At 44.3% G+C, this 21659-nt stretch overlaps 1 protein-coding gene across 10 annotated transcripts in view; it reads right to left on the bottom strand.

Annotated features, from left to right (window-relative positions):
• The window catches only part of CACNA1E (calcium voltage-gated channel subunit alpha1 E), a 735423-nt gene that overhangs the window by 561102 nt on the left and 152662 nt on the right, over positions 1-21659 (bottom strand). For all 10 annotated transcript variants that reach the window (XR_003858904.1, XR_003858905.1, XM_029617785.1 and 7 more), the window contains exon 3: positions 7650-7916. Coding sequence is in view for 8 of the 10 variants with exons in the window: in XM_029617785.1 (XP_029473645.1) it covers positions 7650-7916 (267 nt within the window). In the remaining 2 variants the exon portion in view is untranslated. The remainder of the gene's footprint in view (positions 1-7649; positions 7917-21659) is intronic.

Below are 21659 nucleotides of genomic sequence, written 5' to 3'. Positions count from 1 at the left end.
ATGTTGTAATGGAGACGTTCCTGCTTCTTTCTCCCTGTTGCGTCCGGTCTCAGACGGCTTTGACCTTTGTGCCTCACCTTTCTTTCTGCTCTCCCCACCAGCCTTGGGAACATGGCTGCCGCTGAGTATGTTTGCCGCTCTCCCCGGCGTCCTCGGAATGGCTCTGGCAAAGCCTCACACCATGTTTCTCCTAAGGGCCTCCTAAGGTGCGTGTGCTCGTCACCCTCATCTTTATCCACGTCATGGCGGGAACCTCGGGGGCGTCCCCCTCGAGTGATGTCACACCAGCCAGGTATTTAGCCTACCCTTGTTTGCTAGCTCATCGAGTTAGCAAGGATCGTGAATGGATGGAAAGCCTCCAGTCTGAGCTACTCTGCCGCTTCCTTGCTGTTGCTGGAAGCTCTCTCTGCCCTTCAGGGTATTTCTCTAACTTAGGTACCCACTCCTCGGGGGCCCTTTGCTTTCTTTCAGGTGCCTATCCGGGATCAGATACTCACTCCTCGAGGGCCTATTCTCCCTGGCTTGGTACCTGTGCTCAACTACTTCTGCCTGCTGGAATCTTTACCTATACAGCTACCAACTTAGTGAGTAATTAACTTTCTCAGTCTGTCTCATCTACAGCTCTGCTGCACTGGGAACCTGCATCCGGATCTCTCTATACTATCTCTGCGAGACGGGTCCCCTCTGCCAAGGGTCCCTAGACTGCTACCTCTGGATTGCCTCACTACTGCCACCTCTGGTGGTACACCTAAGCTGTATAATAAGAGAAATCTCTGTGTTTGTGCATCCCCGAGTCTAGCCTAATACTGTGGTTCCTCACAGGGTTCCTCCCCATGGGCATGGTCATCTCCACAGTATCCAAGAGTCCACTCAAACACCTCAAAACCATAACACTCCCTTGGCTGACTTCAAGTGCAGGACAGGACTGTCCCAGGGGAGCCAGGATTCAAATTCTACTTCCCCCACACATGCTCCTTGTGACCTTGGCAAGTCACTTTTCCCTCTATTACTTCAGATACCAATTTATATAGTAAGACCTCCGGGCAGAATCATACCTACTATACCTGAATTGTAACTCAATTTAAGGTGCAGTTTCAAATGTTGCACTCATAAAAAATAGCACTTACGTGTGTATATGCTATTTTAGAAACCTCAACATACATGCATAAATCAAGGTCCATGAGTCAATGTGTGTGTAAAAAAAAGGGACAGGCCAGGGCATTCTGGGTAGAGGCCAACATTTATGCAAATAAGTTGCTATTTTATGTATGTAAATCTAGAACTTCACTTGAGTATATTTACTCCTGCTCAACATCTGGAGTAAGTGACCATTATCTTTAAAATGAAAACAATGACAGGATGTGGGGTCAGGGTGAAATGTGGGGGTGGACTTCAGGCTGAGGAACCAGGAAGATTTTCATGAGCTGCAGATGGACTGGTCAAACTGGTAGACTAACTGGTAAAACTGGTTAGTTCATTGCTGTGCGTATGTTAGAAAATCCCCCACTTATGTATATAAAAGCCAAATTATGAGGGATAAATGCAAATAAACATGTGTAAAATTTTTGTGTATCCTTTTAAAATTTGAAGTAAAAATACATGAGTATATTATTTGTGCACACTTACCTGGCTGTTTGAGTGGACTCTTGGATACTGTGAGATATACTGATTTATCCGGCTAAGTAGCAACCGGTGTAACTTAGCCAGATAAGTCTGAAAAAAGCTACTTTCCAACTAAGTAGCACTTTTCAGACTTATCCAGCTATGTAAGATAGATAAATCTTAAAACACTAGTTATCTGGCTAAGTACCTGATTCACAAAGGGTTTTCCCATAGATACCAAATGGGAGAAAAGCCCTAATAAATCTGGCCCTAAGTTAAATAGCCAGATAAGTCTAATATAACACTGCCCAGGGTTGTGGACCCTTTGTGCTGTGGTGCAATTGGCACTGCCTAGTGAGTGAACCCACCAGGCCTGCACCAATAGCTGGCGGAGAAGACCTTGGGTGGGACTGGCTGGAGTGTCACCTATACCAGCCTCCTCCCCCACAGGTTGAACCCTTGGGTTCTGATGGCTGGCAGGACTTAGGTGGATCCCTAGGGCTATACTGAGAGATAGTCTGATCTGAGCAAGAGTCGTGGCAAGCAGCAGACAGCAAAACGAGTAACATGCCAGAGACTGAGGCAGGCAGCAGACAGAGGAAGGTCAGGGGCCAAGCCAGGGTCAGGAATCAGATAGTCAGTCCAAGAGAAACAGGACAGACAAGACAGACAAGGCCAACCAGACAAGGAACAGAGCACAGAGGAGATAGGAGAAAACAAGGAACATAGAACAATGCAAATGGCAAGAACGAGACAAGGAAAGCAACACACACTGGAATGCAAGGGCACCAGCAGACCTGTTGCTGAGGCACTGGCTGGTAGCAAGATACTTCCTTATATTCTCCTGGAGGATGACACATCAGACATCACCACAGGAATTCCTGGCTAGGGGACCTATAAAGGCAGTCCTGAATTAGAGAAATTTCTATCAACATGCTGCTGGAAGCTATGCCAGAGTCATTTCGGATCAGAGGTGAGGGGCGAAATATCTAAAAGTCCTACTTATTTGGCTATCTGATTTAGCTTTGCTGCTACTTACCTGGATAAGGCCGAACTTGTGCGGCTCACAGTTTTTACATATGCCAGCATGTTTGAATGCATATGTACTCATAGGGGTGAATTTTAAAAGCCCAGTAGGCGCCAAAGCCAGGAGATACACGTAGAAGCCGTGCTGGTATGTGCCACACAGATTTTAAAGGCACCCACATACGTGCCCAAAATTATTTTTCCGAAAAAGGGGTGAGGTGTGGGTAGGGTATGGCCATGCTAGGATTTATGAATGAAACCAGTGTGTAAATACTTACACAAGCATGCGCCGGGGTTCCCTACCACCTAACTTTACTTCTGCTATGAATGGCATGCAGGTCCTAAACAAAAAAAAACTAGGCTAGTCAGCTGGATTTTATGGATAGGGACAAACAGGATAAAAGGGAGGCTATTTAACTAGGGAGGTTAGGAAGTCCCATCCTTTACATGGGCGAACTGGGGAAATTGGTAATTCTGTCGGCATGCGTCTACTAAAATCCCTCTACTTATGCAGTAAAGGCAACATTTGCGCGCATATGTGTGCATCCATATAAAATTGTGCTCACATGTACATGGCATACAGCCTATTTATACCATGCATTCATATATGTGTATATGTTATAAATGGTCGTGTCCTTTGGCGCAAGCTGGCATATGCGCGTACATGTGTGCCCATGTACCAGTATCAAAGTTACCATCATATTTTATAACCCGCACATATTGTTTGCACCCAAATTATAAAATACTGTAGCAACTTTATGCACACCCATGTACATGCATATATGGGCACACGTGAGCAATCTTGAAAGTTATTCTCAATATGCACAGATTTGGAAAGCAATGAAATCAAATCCAAAATCCCAACCTCACCTTCTATCATAATCTCCCATTACCATATCACTACATCTTTTGTTGTTTTGCACCCTTCCTTACTCCTCCCCATTTTCAGTACAACTCCTTTCCTCCATCCCACCTCTGTCTTTTGCCCCATTGTCCTTCCCAATCTTCAGTCTTCTTTTCCCTTCTTCACCCCACCCCAGACTTTCTATTCCCCCAACTCTTCCTCTTTCAAAAACCTTGTCTCTTCTCGACAAGTCCATAATTTCCACCTTCTGTACTTCCCCTTCCCTAGTTTCCCTTTCTTTCATGCCCTGCTCAATACCCTTTTCCATTTCATCAACTCCACAGAGCCAATAATTTCTTCTGGCTCCCCTTCAGAGCTCCCAGTCTCTTTTCACTTCCTCTCAGCAATTCCCTAGCCTTCCAGATATTTCACAGCACCTCTCAACCCCTCCCACCCATCAGCCCCCCAATCTTCGCCACATTTTACAATTCCCACATACCTCCCCCCAATTTCTGAGTCCCAGTTGATTCCCACCATCAATGCTTGAGTTCCAAGTCTCCCAAGTCTTTACTTTCCTTGACCCAATCTCAGAGTCCCCTTACTCAACTTTAAGGCTATTCCTCCTCTTTCCCAGGTTGCCTATCTTTCCCTCACCTCCCCACCCCCCCCCCCCCCCAATAACCTACTCTGGCCAATAGAAGAGCAAGCAACATTAGTGACCTGACATTTGTAAGTGGCTACTCCTGCCACTAGTGCCTCTATCTTCCATGAACTCAGATTGATAGATTGACCGGCATAGAAAGGACAAAATTGGAGGCAGGAGCAGCAGGTTAGAAGTGTCAGACTGCTTTCTACCTGGCTGTGAAAGGGGGCAGAGAGCTTGGGCAGCACATACCACATCAGGTGGGGCAGCATTCTTCTTTGGCTCTAGAGAGCCATATTGGGGGGTGGGATCCATCAGTGCTGTTTTCTCTTCAATTGTACAAGCCATATCCGGTGTAGGCGTGCATCAGCAGGTAGCAGCTCTTCTTCAGCCCTACTGGGTTTGATCAGGAGGCTGGAGCTCTTTGTTTTTGGCTACAAGGAGCAGATGAGCTGTACTGGAGGTAGCAAGTCATCTGTTCCATGTGCTATGATTTCTCCACCCTCAGTACATGTCTGAAAGTGAACAAAGCCTGATTTCATATTACATTCCAATGGTCCAGCTCCAGATATTTTCCATGAAAGGAAAAGGAAATGCTTATTTTCTTCCTCCTGTAGAAGTTAATGGGAGGACCAAGATTTCTCCTGCTCTATGTAGAAGTAAACATATCTGGGGTAAAGGTCTCCAGGAGGTAAATCATTAAGGAAATGCATGCATAACCAACTATTGGTGGGCTGCCTTAGGACAGAGCAAATGGGGTTGGTGAAGTATCTATGGTGACTCCACCTCTTGTATATTCCCACTTGTTTCTGAATAAATAAATATTTACCTGCTTTGAATATAGCCTTTCACGACTCTTGCTATTTAAGAAAACCCAATAATCAGACACTATTCACCAAGTGCAGGCTCAGAATGCTGAGAGTGAATCAGCCCTTTTGTCTCCAAAGCTTTTTGCTCAGTTCACTCAAATTTTAATGTCCTTGTGGTCCAGCAAACAGAAAATAGTCTAATACCTGATGATATGAACTAGCCTCCTCACCCCACCTCACCTAATTACACACTCACTGATTAGTTTCCTGGATGAAGGAACTGTCCCCTGCTTGGGGAAAAATATCCATCTGATTCATTTTTGGTCAGAACACAATCAGATTTTAGATTCAGACCCCTACACACAAAACCAACAGTAATTATCAGACAGATTTTACTGTCCTGAGCTTGGTAAAATCACCATCAACTCTGTCTCAGAACACACTTGCTATTTATTTTTTTTTTAAACAAAGGACAACTCTTACCATCTGCTTCTTACAGCTGTTTTACTTGTTTACAGAATATGAAGACATCATAAAATCTAGGTGAAACCAAGGGGGTAAAAACAGAAAAATAAATTACAAAAAAATGGTAAAAATTACTAAATAAAGTTTTAGGTTAATGACATGGGTTGATTCTGTTGCAAAGCAATTTGTGAAACTGATATGAGCAGAATACAAAACAATATTTTGCAATGATACACTTGGTAAGAGCTAAGATAGCAATAAGTGAATCTAAGGGACCGTTTTATCAGGATTTGGTTCACAGGCACAAAATGGAAAAAAAATGTTGATACATAAAGCCCTAAATTAAAGTTGGTTAGATAGAAAACTATACATATTTATATGGCTAGAAAGAAACATCCATTAAATAAGCAACTAGCTGGTCTTATTTTGCATTTAGTGGTATTTCAAATGTAAAGCAAGAATTAGCATGCAAGATGCAGAGAAAATGTGCACAGTACCCTCACTTTATAAAGGCGGAGCTTTGTGCTTCAGTAACAATTGCCATGGGAAAGAACTGTACCTAACAATCAAAGTACATTCATCCGCTCTTCATCGCCTCAGATTACAGCTATGTGAAGACTATCAGTCGGAACTGGCGACGGTGCTGAAAGCTGTATGCGTGCGCGCCCTTTGTTCGGTGCTTTGCAGTGTTTGAGCAGCTGTCTGTGGTGCTGAAATAAGACCGCGTCTGAATTCTGAGGTCCAATGGCTTGGACGGCAGTCTATTCCCGTGGGCGAGGTCAGTGGCATTAATTCCATACAAAAGCCACCTGCCGTACGTAACACAAATGGATAAATTGCATGCAATCAACAGTGGAAGCACAAATGAAAGGCAGTTTGTATTTATGAATGCGAGTCGGGAACTTGCTGCAGTGTTGAGCTGAGGAAAACGTGGCGGTGTGGGATAGTGGGAGGAGGCTGTGGAGGGTGGGGCGATCGAGACGGAACGGTTTTGTGTGTTTCTTAAACAACAACAACAATAATAATAATCTACCAGAGAAAATGGTTTCTGCACAAAATTATGAGAGTAATCTGCAGGGATAAAACAGTTTTAACACACTCCAAAAGGGAGATTACCACAAAAGAAGCACCCTTTTGAAGATTAGGTGCCACACGGAGAAATCTCCAAGAGAATTGCCCTTTGTACAGAATCCCAGACGACCTGCCCCCTAGGTCTGTAACTCAGCAGAAGCTCTTGCATCCCAAACGGGGTACTGGGAGGTTTCCATAGTAATAAACCCTAAAAAAAAAAAAAAAAAAGGATAGCTACATGTGGCACCTAACCGGTAGGACGCACAGGACAAAGCGCTGAAGTCCTACCGTACTTCTCTGTTGGCTGGATAACCAGCCACGCCAATTTTCCTCTTTCCCACCCCATCAATGCAAGAACAACAAAATCCTTGCTGCTTAACCGATATAAACATATCCAGTTATGCTACCAATAAATACTAATGTGACTTCCTAGGAAAGTGTATTAAATGCAATTATCCTATTTTAGTATTTGATTGATAAATAGAGAACGTGGGGGTAGATAAGTCCAGCAGTCAAATTACTAGGAACTAATTAGGCATTAGCTAACTTTTTATAAATTTATTGAAGTTAAAGTCCAGAATAAAAGAAATAATTGAACTGTAAGGTTACAGCCAAAGTACTCTTTGCATTCAGTCCTGGAGGACAGGCTACCAACTTAAATTTTGGCGTTTCTAAGATTTCATTTAGTGCAGTTAAAGTATACGGGCCAAAACTCTGGCCACTCGGAGAAACGTTTCCTCAAATGCTTTCTCTCTCTTTCTTGCCGGACTCCAGAATCTCTAGAAAAACAATAGGATTCGACATTGATGGGTTGCAGAGAAAAACGATACAGAGGAGGGAAAATGCAGAAGCGCAAGGAGGCGACAACCTGAAGGCAAATCTTCAGCATATAATACAACGAAAAAGGACTGAAATGAAATGTATAAGTGACTTTGCATTTTGTATACCACAAGCTTATATTTATGAAACTCTCCATACAGAATCGTACGCCCCTCAGAATGAAAGAGAAACAGCTTACCTCCCACTGCCGTAAATGCTCTGCATCTAATGCAGTATAAACAGAATCAGTGCTCAGGAGGAGATAAGTTCTGCCTAAAAATAAAAAAAGAGGTGCAGATCCAGAGCAGAAGGGGGGAGAAAAAAAAAATCAAAAAGCAAGATTATCAGCGGCAATGATTGAAAAGGATATGGCCAGTCGATGACTTTCTTGGCATATTTCCTGATAATATTGTCTTCCCCGAAGAGAAAAAGCGACCTGTTCACGGTGAAGCAGTTCTGTCGGACCGGGATGGGGTTGTACAAAGCCATGGTCCTCGCTCGTTGGGCTTTGGATTGTTTGAAAGCTGCTTGACTTCCGACTGGCGCTGGCGCCGCCACCTGCAAGTTCTTGCTGCGTTCCGAGCCTCCATCCCCGGATCCCAACCTTCCGGCCACCGCTTCCCCGAAGCGAGCCATCCTGCAAGTTAAAAAAAAAGAGAGAACAAAAAAAAAAAAGAAGAAGAAGTGATCCAGTAAGGCTAAACAGCCAGCCAAAATTATCGAGCTCGGGATAAAAGGGCTCCAGACACGACAGTAATGGAAACAGTCCAGTCAGCAGCAAGCAGTAGTCTAAATTTTCAGTCTAAAAAGGTGGCTACTGTAGCTCCATTCCCATGAAAAGAAAAAAAGAAAGAAAAGAAAATCCTGGGAAAATCCTTGGGCAAAAAAAAAAAAAAAAGCCAGCACATGTTTGGCTTCCCATAAAATAAGGATCCTGCTCTAGCAGTTGCTAAATTACAACTGCCAGTCCCTGCAGTTCCAACAGAAAAAAAAAATAAAATAAAATAACTAACGGGTAAATAGATTTTGTATGCCTTCTAAAATACAATTTTAAAAAGCATCCACTACCTTTTCCAATACCGAGAGAATGAGAGTTTCTGCGCTTCCCCCCCTATGTAAGGTGCCCGCTCCCTGCGATTCAACGAGACAAATCAGCTCGGTGAGGAGGAGGAGGAGAAGGAGGAGGAGCGCTGCCTCTGCTGCTCAGCCTGTGTGCAACACCAGAGCGCAGGGCTGGCGCCCAAGCCCTTCCATCTGCCCAGACAATGCTAGCAGGGAGGGAGGCAGGCAGCAGGAAAAAGCGGCCCCCGAAGAGAAACAGGTTGCACTGCAGTCCAAGTTACTCGAAAGCTGAGCTTCCTAAAGAAACACGGATTTCTGCAAGAAGAAACCTACATACACACACACACAAAAAAAATCCCAGCAATATTCAGGGAGGAGAGAATGAAAAGGCAAGAAAAAAAAATGAGAAAGCACCTACTGGAAAAGCCACAGAGCCTTTGCAGTATGAGGTGGAGAAATCTGCTTTAAATCAATCTGAACGTGCAAAACAACCTATCCAGCACTATGGAGTAGTTTAACAAATCGTCTGTTAAAAACACATTTTAAAAAAGCGCGTCCCTGCTAAAACAAACATTCACACACAAAGGCCTAATGGATTTTTTTTTTTTTAGAATACAACACCTACATTAAAAAAAAAAATCCAGTGTATTTGCTGTTCGATGACTGATTGTTATTAATGTATCTTTTCGTAACACTCGGGTAAAGTGGGTGCAACCAGCATTGTCCTAGGCAAGTGGAACAAACCTGTTCTCTCTCTCTCCCTCCCTCCTCTCTGGAGCTGTTGTAATTTAAATTCAAGATAACCTCCTTCTGAAGAGATGATTCAATGCATGAGCAGGCACCAGCCCCCCTCCCCAGTCTAAAAAGTCAGCAAGTCCATATTCTTTGCCGCTGGAAAGTAGTGACTACTGTTCCCTGCGAAACTTCTCTCCCTCCAGGGCTCCCCTCGCCCGCAGCCCCCAACAAAAGCGATCTGCCCGGGCACTGCACCTGCGCAGGAGTCAGCCTGCACGCCTGTACATATTCATGAGCTGGATATTTACATAACTTCAAGATGTTTTGACATGTTGTTAGCCTCAGGGAAACAGCTGATCACCAGATGTAAACAACTTGAAATCAATGCGTCCCTGGGGGGAGCTTGTATTGTCGAGAGCTCGAAGCGTTTGCTACCATCAGAAAGCCCTGCACGCGGAGGAACAGGAAACTTCTCACCTGTGTTTGCCCACAAGCCCTGTGGCCCGCCCCCGGATGAGGTCAGCTCCGAAAACGCCGATCTCACGAGCGGCGTCTGAACTAGCGGCGTTTAATCCTGGGGGGGGGGGGGCTGAACTGAAGAGTGAATTGCGTCCTTTCTGGGCTTTTATCGAGGTTTGCCGACTGACCCAGCTGCTAATCCCACCCCTCCCCCCTTCATTCCAAGCCCGAGTCCCGCCCCTTGATGACCTGGGGGAGGCAGGGGGGGGGGTGCAGGACTAAGAGCAGCCTAGCGCCTAGGACCCCATCCCCATTAGGGCATTCGTGCCTAAATGCCCTTTGCTTGCCCCCTCACGGGACCTTTCCAAGCTGCCAAAGAGGTCTGAAGTTTTTACTTCTCCTACTCAGGTTCTTGGGGGGAGGAGGGGGGGTACAAGGCAGGATTATTTTGAGTGAAGTATTGACCCCCAGATGGCCGATTTCTGTTCAATACTGGTCTCTTAGCCTCTGCTTCCTGAGGTTTAAAAGCCATTCGATATTTCCTTTTTAGGCTTAGGTCTTTTAAAGCTAGATAGGTAAGGAATAAAGTTTCCCATAGAAATGGATTTCTGGCTAACTTGAATTATTATATATATAACTGATACCTGGCTTGTGGAAGGCAAGGATGTAATTCTCCCACCCTTGTGGCCCCCTGGTTTTACTATTCCACCCCCAGCCAAGAAGGAATAAAGGTGGACGGCTGAGGATCTGAGTGTAATGGTTGATACCTGTGCTCCAGGTGCACCACACTGAAAACTAGTCCTTAGTTTAGTCTAACCTTGCATCCACTTAAACAGCAAGGCCAGATTTAGGCATAGGTAACATAGGCATATGCCTAGGTTGCCAAATTTTGAAGGTACCACATATCTTGCCCAAAGAAAAGCCAGCTTCTGCTTGCTATAGGGTCATATGCCAGCACAGCTTCAAAGGTGCACTGCCCTGGCATTTTGCCCCTGGGTTCCACAATCTTAAATCCAGCCCTTATCCAGCAAGGTCATGGCTGGATAAAGCAGCTGGTTACTGACCCAGATTACAATGTGTATTAATGTGCCTTTCACCAATGCGATACTTCCAGCTCCATTGAAAAATGCTGTAATTGTCCCTTATTAGGGGATTCAGTATATGCAAATTTCTCATGCATATTCAGTGTGGATATTCTGAAAGCCTGATTGGCTGTGGGGGCGCCCCAGGACAGATTTTGGAAGCCCTGCTTTAGATCAGAGGTTCTCAACCCAGTCCTTGGGATATACCTAGCCAGTAAATTCTCAGGATATCCACCAGGAACATGCATGAGCTAGATTTGCATATATGAGGTACTGAAATAATCAGCTCTTAACTGATGCCATTATGGTTCACTTTCCTGCCTTCATTTTTACACTGCACATGGAAACATATCAACAGACACGTGGCAATCTGTTCTTTCAGAATCTGGTGACACTGTTTTATTATTGTGTCTAAAATGAAAATGGTTTGATACCACAGAAAGAAAAATTAGAAATACTTTAGAAAATGATTTGGAAAAATTGCAGGCTCAGAGTTTGGCACAGAGGCCCTCCCACCGCTTCCCATCACTCTCTCCCATGGAACTCCAGTCTCTTTCTGACTCCCCCATCCCCAGCACCTCATGGCTCCAGCAGCAGGCAGTGAGCATGGTGCTCACTGGCACCACTGTGACTCTACCCCCACTGAGGCTTCTGTGCAGGAGGTGGGGCCTCTGAGTGCAAGCTGGATCAGTCCCTGCCCACTCACTGTCTTTTGTCAGAGACATAAGGCGGGAAGGGAAGGGATTGGAGCTCTATTAGGTCGGGGGGGGGGGGGGGGGAGGATCAGAGATCTTACTGCCTCCCTCACAGGTGGCCCACTTTCCCAGAACACGTGTCAGGGGTGCTCTCCTTGAAGGGAGTAACAGGAAATTTGGTAGGAGAGCTAGAATTTTGGTAGGAGCCTCTTCTACCAAATTTAAACCAAATCCATTGCAGAGTGCACCCCGAAACATGCATATGTGGGTGGACAGGAGGACAGACAGGTGGAGAGACATGGTGAAATGCACTTTTTAAGGAAGCACATTTTACAAAGCATTGTAGTGTTCAAAATATATGCTGTGAAATTGTAGTGAATCTGTAGAAGGACTGAATGGGTTTGCCTTTTGTTTATTTTCAGGCACTGCCAGCACTGGTATGCCACCAGAAATGGAGCAGACAACTGATTCAAGCCTCTCTCCGCTGGTGATTGAAACCCAGAGGATGCAATTTATCCAAGATTTTTAGTCCCTATTATTCGAGCTAGCATTATGTTGTAGACCACTGACAGAGTGTGCCGTATAGAACAGAGTAAACACTGACAGGTCATATCAGGAATAAAATAAGTGACTGGCACAGGTCACATAGGAACAAAAGAGTCCTCCCGCTGCAAAGAATTTGCAGTCTAAGTGGGAGGGAAGGGTAGTTGGACAACAAGGAAAAGAAACAATAATAACAAAATGTAATTTGGCGTCCTTCCCCCACCTACACATTAAAAATCAGGTTGTTATTCCAACCTTTCATGTGTTTCTATTTTTTTTTTTTTTTAAGTTATGCCAGTAAAACATGGCTCATGACCAAACCCCAATCCATTAGCCAACAAAGCTCCCAGTTCAGCAGAACGTGACTCACTTCAGGCACTGTCTTCACCTGCAAGGCTACGGTCAGCATTTTTTGCGATGCACGTCATGTTAATACTAAGGATCAATTATGATGATATTCCATCTACGCTTAGGAGGTGCTCAAGATGAAATCATTATAGTCTTGCTGCTGCCACAGAGGCCACCAAGTCCATTCCCACACAAGGAATGATGCGGGGTGGGACGGATTTCATCCTCTGCAGGACGAGATTATGCCTTTCCAAATAACAAGAACTCAGGGAAAGCCACATGGCAGTGTGGGGGAGGGGGGGGGAGTTAAAGCTACTGATCAGATTCGATTCAAGTGGATGAGAATTCTTCCCAATCAATCAGGCCGATGCAATACCACTCAACACACGACTGGACGCACATCCATGACCCATGATGCAAAATGCGCATCCAATAGAGCGTGTAGCTAATAGCGCTCATCACATGACAATTCATGTTGACGAGGCTATTAGCCATTATCTCCGCTGCAAAAAAATAAAGAAATAAATAAAAATGTGCACGCGATGTGCCCATTTTTACTCAAAAATTAACGCCTGCCCCGGAGCAGGTGTTAATTCTTGAGGAGCCCCAAAAGTTTACAGAAAAGCAGAAAATACTGCTTTTCTGTGGTTCCTCCGACTTAATATCATGGCGCTATAATCCGAGGAACCAAAAAAGAACTGTAAAAAAAAAAAAGAAATTAAAAAAAAGTGTGCCGGCGGTCAGGTTAGGTAAACGGATGCTCAATCTTACGAGCGTGCGTTTCCCTAAACTGTGCACAGCTGCTGATAGCCACCGCTCCTGGGTGCCAGAAGCCGAGGAGGCGCTAGGGATGCAAAATTCTCCCTAGCTCCTTTTTTTTTTTTCCCAGTAGCAGTCCATTTAAATATTAAATTGGGTGCCCAGGAGAGGTGGATCAGCACATGTTAAGAGAGCAGGTACTCATGAGTGAGTGCCTGTTTAACACGTGCAAACATTGTATCAGCCTGAATGGGATAGGAGCCAGTTCCAGGAGAACACAGACATTCTATATATATTTTTTTTAATATATTCTGCTTTTTGGCACTTCAGAGTGGATTAGATTCTATCCCCACAGGGCTTACAATCTAATTTTTTTACCAGAGGCAACAGAGAGTAAAGTAACTTGCCCAACATCACAAGGAACAACCCAGAGAAACCAGGGTTCAAATCCTGGGTTATAGTCTGCTGCTCTAACCACTAGGCTACTCCTCCACATGAATTCTAAATCAGTAATGAGACAATGAAGCACAAAATTCTAGTAGTGTCTGGACTAAGAAACCTCTCTACTAGCCATTGCTAGGCAGATTCATAAATGTCCATAAAAGTACGCCAAACTGTGTTCTCCTCTTATTAGGAATGATCATCCAACCCCAAACTACATCATATCAGTTCCAAAAACAAGACTTTTTCCCCTCCAAAAATAAACCTACAAAGAGAACACTGCAGCTAGGGGAAAATGAATTGGACCTGTGGATTATCTGAAAATCTGAACATCCTGGCATGTCCCCTTCCCTCCTCAGGACTCTTCTGTGACCGATATAACTGCATAGCTCAAATTTTCAGTCCTGTTTTTGATATTCAGTCTAGGGAAAATGGAAGCGTTTGGTGAGCAGCTGAGATTGGATTTCTTATGCCTTCTGATTTTTTTTTTATACCACAGCACCATCTACTGTTATCACAATGCAGCTGCACATTCAGTGAGTCAAAGCCAGACGTTAAAGGCAAGTCTATTCAAAAAGACACAAGAACCACCCAAGGCACCTCTGTGCAGAGCATTTTTTGGAACCAGACCACTGCTGAGTTATGAGCCAGAATTATAGTGCCTGTCACCTTCTGATCGCTCAAACCTCCCCCCACCGCCGCCCTCTTCCTCTCACACTATCATCCGAATGCCTCTAATGATTCACTTATATTTTCTGGTAACGTTATCTTTTGCTCATTCTATTCTGACCCAAGGAAAGGAGTATTAGCTCCCAAAAGCTAGTCAAGTAATGTATTGTTAGCCCAACAAAAAGGTATCATCTTTATTTTTTATTTGCTAACCCTTATTTCTGCACATTGAGACAGACAGACATATTATACACTAGCTGAAAGGGCTATCAAAATTTAGATTTTTTTTCTGCTCTGCACTCACTGTCCCCTCCATCTTCACACCCTCCCTCCCAGATAGTCATACTTCCACACTCCATCCCTCTCTCTTACACACTACGGGGCAGATTTTCAAAGCCCTACTACGCGTGAAGGGGGGTTACGCGCGCCGGGCCTATTTTCAAAAGGCCCGGCGGTGCACGTAAAGCCCCGGGACACGTGTAAGTCCCGGGGCATGGCCAGAGGCCTCTCCACGGCCACTGGATCGCGCACCGCAAGTTACGCCTGCCTCTGGCAGGCGTAACTTGTGAAATAAAGTTACGGGGTGGGGGGGAAACGGGGAAAGCCAGCTGGTCTCCCGAGGGCACAGTGCACCCCCTTGCAGCCACGAACGCAACATTTAGCCAGTTTGCAATCCACGAGACACTTTTTTTTTTAAACACATCAAGGCCACGCAACTGGCTATATTCTTTTGAAGATAGCTGGTTAAGTCTAAAGTTATTCAGGCACAAGAGGGCAGATAACTTTAGACCTGCTGTAAGGCATGGCTAGAATTAGTTGAAAAACTTATTTCACTAACTCCTACTATCAAAGTTGACTGGATAAGCTACCCAACTGATTCGTCCCTGCCCCAGAACTCTCATGAAACACTTTTTTTTAGCTGAATAAGTACCAAAGTTATTTAAAACTCAGCATTTAGGACGATAGCTTATGAGTTATGTGGCTAAATGACCATGAATATGGTCCTCAAAGTTTTAAAACAGTTTATATCTTCATTTCCTTCTCTTCTCGCTGTCGTTCCTTCAGCTGACCCTAGACGACTGCTCCTAATTATTGGCAATCAACTAAACATGTACAGAAGATTTTGAAAATCATCTGAGGAACATTTTAGCCAAGCTGTGGGCAGGAGAGCAGCCCAGTTCAGTGGGATCTTTTTTAATTCATGCATGCCCTTGTGAAGAGGAAGATGACACCTGATGTGGCAGTGGCCTATCTGATACAAGGCTATGGAAATAGACTTTTTGCAGAAGATTTTGTATTTTTTCAACTGGTTCTAGTCTCTTCAGGTGCCCAAACAAAAAAAAAAATCACTTTAAACTGAAATCATCAGGCTGTATAACTACTTCTGCCATTCGTTTCATAACCAAACAGAAGTCTGAAAGACTTATTTCATCTTAATAATTGTACCATACTAGTTTACTAGTTTCTCTGCAGTATCAAATGTTACAAGTTTTCTTAATTTTTTTTTCTTTGCTGGTTTATGTTTTATTGATAAACTGTCCTTGATTTCTAAAAAAAAAAATAATAATAGATATTTAGCCATACTTATATTCTGCAGCTCTAAACAATGTTTAGAGTAGATTACAAAAAACATTCACATTCTTCAATAAAAAAACAACAAACAATACAGATTCATAACTCAAAATTTAAAAGCACATTTAAAAAGATAAGTTTTCAGTTGTTTTCTAAAAAAACTTCACCTCCAACATACTATGTACTTCCAAAGACATCGCATTCCAGGTGATATCAAAGCTGACCACCATTATTTACATATGCTCTTAAAGATATAAAGCAGCGGCAGTTCTACCAACTGCCCTGGGATTCACTTCAGGACCCGAGCAGTGAACAGCTCCTGTTAGGATCCAGCAGGAGCACAGGGGCAGGGCAAGGAGAGAACGCACAGCTAATGGCATGCACTACCTCAGGGGTGAGCAAACTGGGGGGGGGGGGGGGGGTGCTGAATAATCTTGAGGGGAGGGATACTGGCTGCCCAATCAAGATGTTTAAAAATGGCTACGCTGTCAAGTGTCAGTGCCGTGGAGGCACTGTATGCACGGGGGGGGCAAGCTGCCAGAAAGTAGCATCATTGTAAGCATGCCACGGTCTAGCCATGTATCTCTTTTGGTGGGCCAGGGAGAGGAGATGCTTCTGCTGTGGTGGACCCAAGGGGGAGCCACTTCCTCTGCAGCAGAACTGGACGTGGGAGCAGCCACAGCCACCGGGTCCCTACCCAGGGAGAGAGCTCACAGCTGTTGCATGCCTGGGGGAAAAGAAATGGTGAAGTAGGGGAGAGGAATGGGCAAAGAAGTCAGAGAGGGGAGAGAGGGAGGAGGTGGGGGGAATGAGAATAAAGGTAAAGGTATAAAAAAAAAGTTAGATGAGAAAATAAAAAGACGAGCAAACTAAAGAGAAAAAACAGCAAATAAAAGTGGGCAGGATGAAATGCAGTTTTTCCTCGGCTCCTAAAAACTTTTGGCTGGCACCTAAACTTTTGGAAAACTTTCCAGCCCTTATCATAGTGGTGTGTGGCCTGTGTGTCTGTGTTCTCAGGTGTGCTGTCTCTCTCTCTATGTGTGATATGGTCTCTCTGCCTGTGTCTCACTCTGCTTAGGTTTGTCTGTCTGGGTGAGGTGTATCTATGACTCTTTCTCTGTGTTCATCTGTGGTGTGTGTTTTTCTGTCTATGGTATCTCTTTCTCTGTGTTTGGTTTCTGTCTCTCTGTGGGGCATCTTTGAGTCTCTATCTGTCTGGGTATGGGGTAACTGTGTTGGTCTATGGCTGTCTGTTTGTTTTGTTCTCTGTCTGTTGCGCTGGATGTCTGTGTCTGTTTGGGTATGAGCTGTTTCTCAAGGTAGGTGCCTGCCTCTCTGTGCCCATGTGTGTGTTTATATGTGTGACCTTACGCCTTTCAGCAACTTGATGAGACACAAGATCTTTCAGCCAATGTGGCTGCCTAGTGCGTACCCTTCATATTCAGTATATATAGATATAGTTATTAGAGATGTGAATCGGAACCGGAATCAGTGGACGGCCGGCGCCATCTTTAAAAATGGCGTGGGCCATCCAGTGGACAGCTGGCGCCATTTTTAAAGATGGCGCCAGCCGTCCAGTGCTCCTACCATGTGACAGGGGCCGGCCAATGGCACGGTTACCCTGTCACATGGTAAGGGCAAAGGGCCATCGGCGCCATTTTTATTAGTGGCAGCCGACGGCCCGGGAGTGGGAGATCGCTTCCGGGGCCCACTGGACCACCAGGTAATTTTAAAATGTTTGGGGGGGGGGGGAGGGTCGGGAGGGTGGTAGAGGCTAAGGGAGCGGTTTTAAAGGGTCAGGGTGGGTTTTTAGGTTGTGTCCTAACTCCCGTTAGTGTGCACTAACCCGATTAACGATTTTTTTCATGATAAATTGGTGGAATTTCTATTGTACCACACTCTTTAACGATTAATGACAATTTAAAAAATATCGGACGATATTTTAAATCGTCAAAAAACGATTCAAATCCCTAATAGTTACGTATATGTGTGTGTAGATATATATGTATATATATATATATATATATATATATATATATATATATATAAATAGATAGCCAAACAAATATAACTTAGGAAGATCAAGGTGTGTAACTATAATGAAACTAGCAACAGAACACCTGCATCAGATTATAAAAATACTAATACACTAATCCATCTACAAACTTTAAAACACATTGAAACACTAACAAGTCAATTTTAAAAGGTCCGAAAGTGTAACATTGGGGAGGTTACACGTGTTGGCAGGCCTTGCATGCGCCGCACGTATTTTACAAAGGGCCCGTTATGCGCCGAAGGGCCAGGCATAAAGAAAGGGGCATGGTCTGGGCGGAGAGGGGTGGGCCAGGACTGCGCCATTCGATGCTGTCCCGGGGAAGCGCATGCCAGCAGGTGTGCGGAGATTACTTCTGCTCCTGAGAAGCAGCAAGTACGAAAATAAAAAATTGGGGGATAGTTAGGGAAGTTCCCTCCCAGTCCGATCATAGTTATAAGACTATTTCACATTTATATAACTTTTGGGGGATACATGTGCTGTGGATTCATCGATTGTAAGATTGCACTAACATTATGGAAGCACATTAAGAAGCAAACTATGTTTTAAGATATACAGTACGTGCAGCTAAGCATTTATTTTGCATTTACATTTATTAAAAAATTTATTAAATCACTTAATCACAAGCTTCCTAAGCGATGTATATAAAAACATTCAAATCCAAACACTTAATGTGTTTAAATAAACATGGTTTTAAAGCTTGTAGATGGATTAATGTATTAGTATTTTTATAATTTGATGCATATAGGGAAAAATAACCCTTGCTGTAGTTACACGATGTTAGGTTCCATATTAGGAGCTACCACCCAGGAAAGAGATCTAGGTGTCATAGTGGATAATACATTGAAATCATTGGCGCAATGTGCTGCAGTGGTTAAACAAGTAAACAGAATATTAGAAACTATTAAGAAAGGAATGGAGAATAAACAAGGAGAATATCATAATGGCTCTGTATCTCTCCATGGTGAGGCCGCACTTGGAGTACTGTGTGCAGTTCTAGTCACCGCATCTCAAAAAAGATATAGTTGCATTAAAAAAGGTAAAGGGGATGGAATGGCTCCCCTATGAGGAAAAGTTAAAGAGATTAGGGTTCTTCAGCTTGGAAAAGAGACAGCGGAGGGGGATAGGATAAAGGTCTATAAAATCATGAGTGGAATAGAACAGGTAAATCAATTATTTACACTTTCAAAAAACACAAAGACAAGAGAACACTCCATGAAGTTTGTAAGTAGCACATTCAAAACAAATCAAAAGAAAATTCTTTTTCACTCTGCATAATTAAGATCTGGTTAGGGCTGGTTTTAAAAAAGTTTGGATAAGTTCCTGGAAAAGTCTATAAACTGTTATTGACCAGATGGACTTAGGGAATAGCCACTACTTATCACTAGCCAATAGCAGCATAAATCTATTTACTGTTTGGGATCTTGCCGGGTACTTGTGACCTGGATTGGCCACTGTTGGAGAGAGGTACTGGGCTTGATGGACCCTCATTCTGACCCAGTATGGCAATTCTTATTTTCTCCCTCACTCTTTTCCCCCTATTTTTACACTTAATCTTTGGGGGGGGGGGTCCTCCGAGAAAATAAATAAGAGAAAGAATTGTGTCAAGAACAAATGAAAATGTGGGGTGAGGGAGAGCATCAGGGTTTGTCTCTATGTGTCTTGGGCACACAGGAACCCGAAGCGTGATTGGGTCTCCGATTTGGTGGCGTTCTGCCTTTCTTCATGGGTTTCGCTGCCCTGTAGGCTTCCCATTCAGAGGAGAACATGGCTATGCCCAGTGGCTACCGAGGAAGGCGAATGAGAAAACAGAATCGGCAAGCTAATACAAAGAAATAAAAGATGTTGGCAGGTTTCAGAAATGAATGCCAGCAGCCTGCCTACCTCCTGCTACTAAGAGACTTACGAATAACTAAGTACAGGAGAAAATATAGTTTCTTCATTTTCCTTTTTGATTATTATGAAATGAATAACAGAAACTTGTACAGCCTGTGGTTTGATTATTTTAGTCAGGCTGACTTTTCAGCACGTGAGGTTCCTGTACCTGGGAAGAAAAATCATCCATTTAATATTTTTATATGAACATGTATGGGGTTTTTTTAATGATTTTTCATAGACATGACTAACTTAACTATCTGCTCTTTCATATGATCTGTTCTGAAAAGCTGAAGCTATTTGTAAGGAGTTTATTTCGCCAGCCCTCTCTCATGAACCTGTCTCTCTTCCTGCAAACGCGGCCCTACACATCCGAAGCCCCTTTTAATCAGAATGAAAGGCACCGGAGATCATGATCAGACGTGTGAAGGTTGGGTTTCAGCTCTTGAAATCTGCCCTGTTAGGGGAGCGGAAAGAAGCTGTCCCGCTCACTGCCTTCTCGGCTTGCGCAGCTCCTCCCATCCCTTTAGCAAGCACCAATTTATACAGCCCAATATCAAAGGGCGCTACACCGAGTAATCCAGGCGCCTGTATTTCACTGACACTTCTCAGCATTAGCAGAAAATACTTTAGGAATAGAGATTGATTGTTTTCTTTTTTTTTTTCAAATGCATCCAGTTTTATTATAGCCATGGAATGCGACCCCCTCCAGGGCTGAGGGGGCAAGCCCGGAAGTGCTGCAGAGAAGTACGCGGAGCAGCTCCGGATCGCAGGGGGACTGAGAAACTTTAGATTTAAAACAAACTGGGAAGGGTGGGCAAAGCCGTTTTAGTAACTCTCTTGGATTCGCTGCTTCGAGCGGGCAGCGAGGGGAACTCTTCAGCATCCCATTAGAATGTGAGAGGAGGACGTCCCCCCTGCTCCACAGATTTCTGAGCTGCAAACAGAGTCAGACCCTTCCAATGAGCCGGAACACGTGTCCCATAATTCCTGGACACGGAAATACGAGTCAGGTTGGTCCCAGGCTGACTGCTAGGTGCAGTACTCCTTTGTAGCCAGCAGATGTCCTCACCTCTCAGAAATATGTCCCAACAATATTGCACAATCACATACCATTAATAAACCCAAGTTCTTCTAGTTTTACAAAAGAAATCTATTATCCTTTTTTTTTTTTGCCAGTTTTCTTTATAAGGTTTCATGTCCCTGTCTTTCTGGAAACTTTAATAGGCTTCATTACCAAAATATTTTCTCCAACTTTGTGCTTTCAGATAACCTTTCAAAAATAAAGCACTGCTACAAAAAGATCAATAGCTGCATTATAGCATCTTCCACTAATTATCTAGAGGAATGCTTACATTTCAAGCAGTAAGGCTAGCAGTTAGAGCAGTGGGCTATGAACCAGGGAAACCAGGGTTCAAAGCCCACTTCTGCTCCTTGTGACCTTGGGCGAGTCACTTTGCCTCCTCAGACAGATGAGCAGTGTTGCTGGGAGGAGAATGAAGACTACAGGAAGGAGGCACAGTCAGAGAGAGGGAGGAGGTTATGGTGGGGCAGAGGAGTCAGGCCAGAGAGATGCAGGAGAGAGTCTCCACAGCCCCAGTGGACTCCAAATGAAGGCACACAGGACAGCACCACAAGGAGGGGAAAGGATGGGATATCAAGGAAGCAAGGACTCCCAAAAGCAGGTGCTTCCTATATCTGTCATGCGATGGGGACTGTGGGATCCCCCAACCCTGGGGACAAAGGCAGCCTGACTCCAGCCTTTCTTAAAGCACTCATCTTTATTACAGCATCACAATCACACAACAGTAGACTGTCTTCCCTTCAGAACAGTGTGCTCAAGCACTCACAATTCAGTACTGCTTCCCTCGGTACTCACAGCTCAGCTTTGGCACAGCTCAGTGTTTGGACAGTGTTTCTTTACAGGAGCTGCCTGGAGACCCAGGCCTGGTCTGATTAACCCACCTGGGTCCCAGTTCTTATTCTTCCCCTGTTGGGCCCCACCCACAGAGCTCTCTCTCTCACAAGGGGAATTAAAGGGGACCAGGCACCTAGCCTGGTCCTGCACTGGTTTTAAGGGGGAACAT

This window comes from Rhinatrema bivittatum, chromosome 10 (assembly GCF_901001135.1).
Source record: "Rhinatrema bivittatum chromosome 10, aRhiBiv1.1, whole genome shotgun sequence".
In the NCBI taxonomy this organism is placed as follows: domain Eukaryota; kingdom Metazoa; phylum Chordata; class Amphibia; order Gymnophiona; family Rhinatrematidae; genus Rhinatrema; species Rhinatrema bivittatum.
This window is presented reverse-complemented; position numbering and strand designations above follow the sequence as displayed.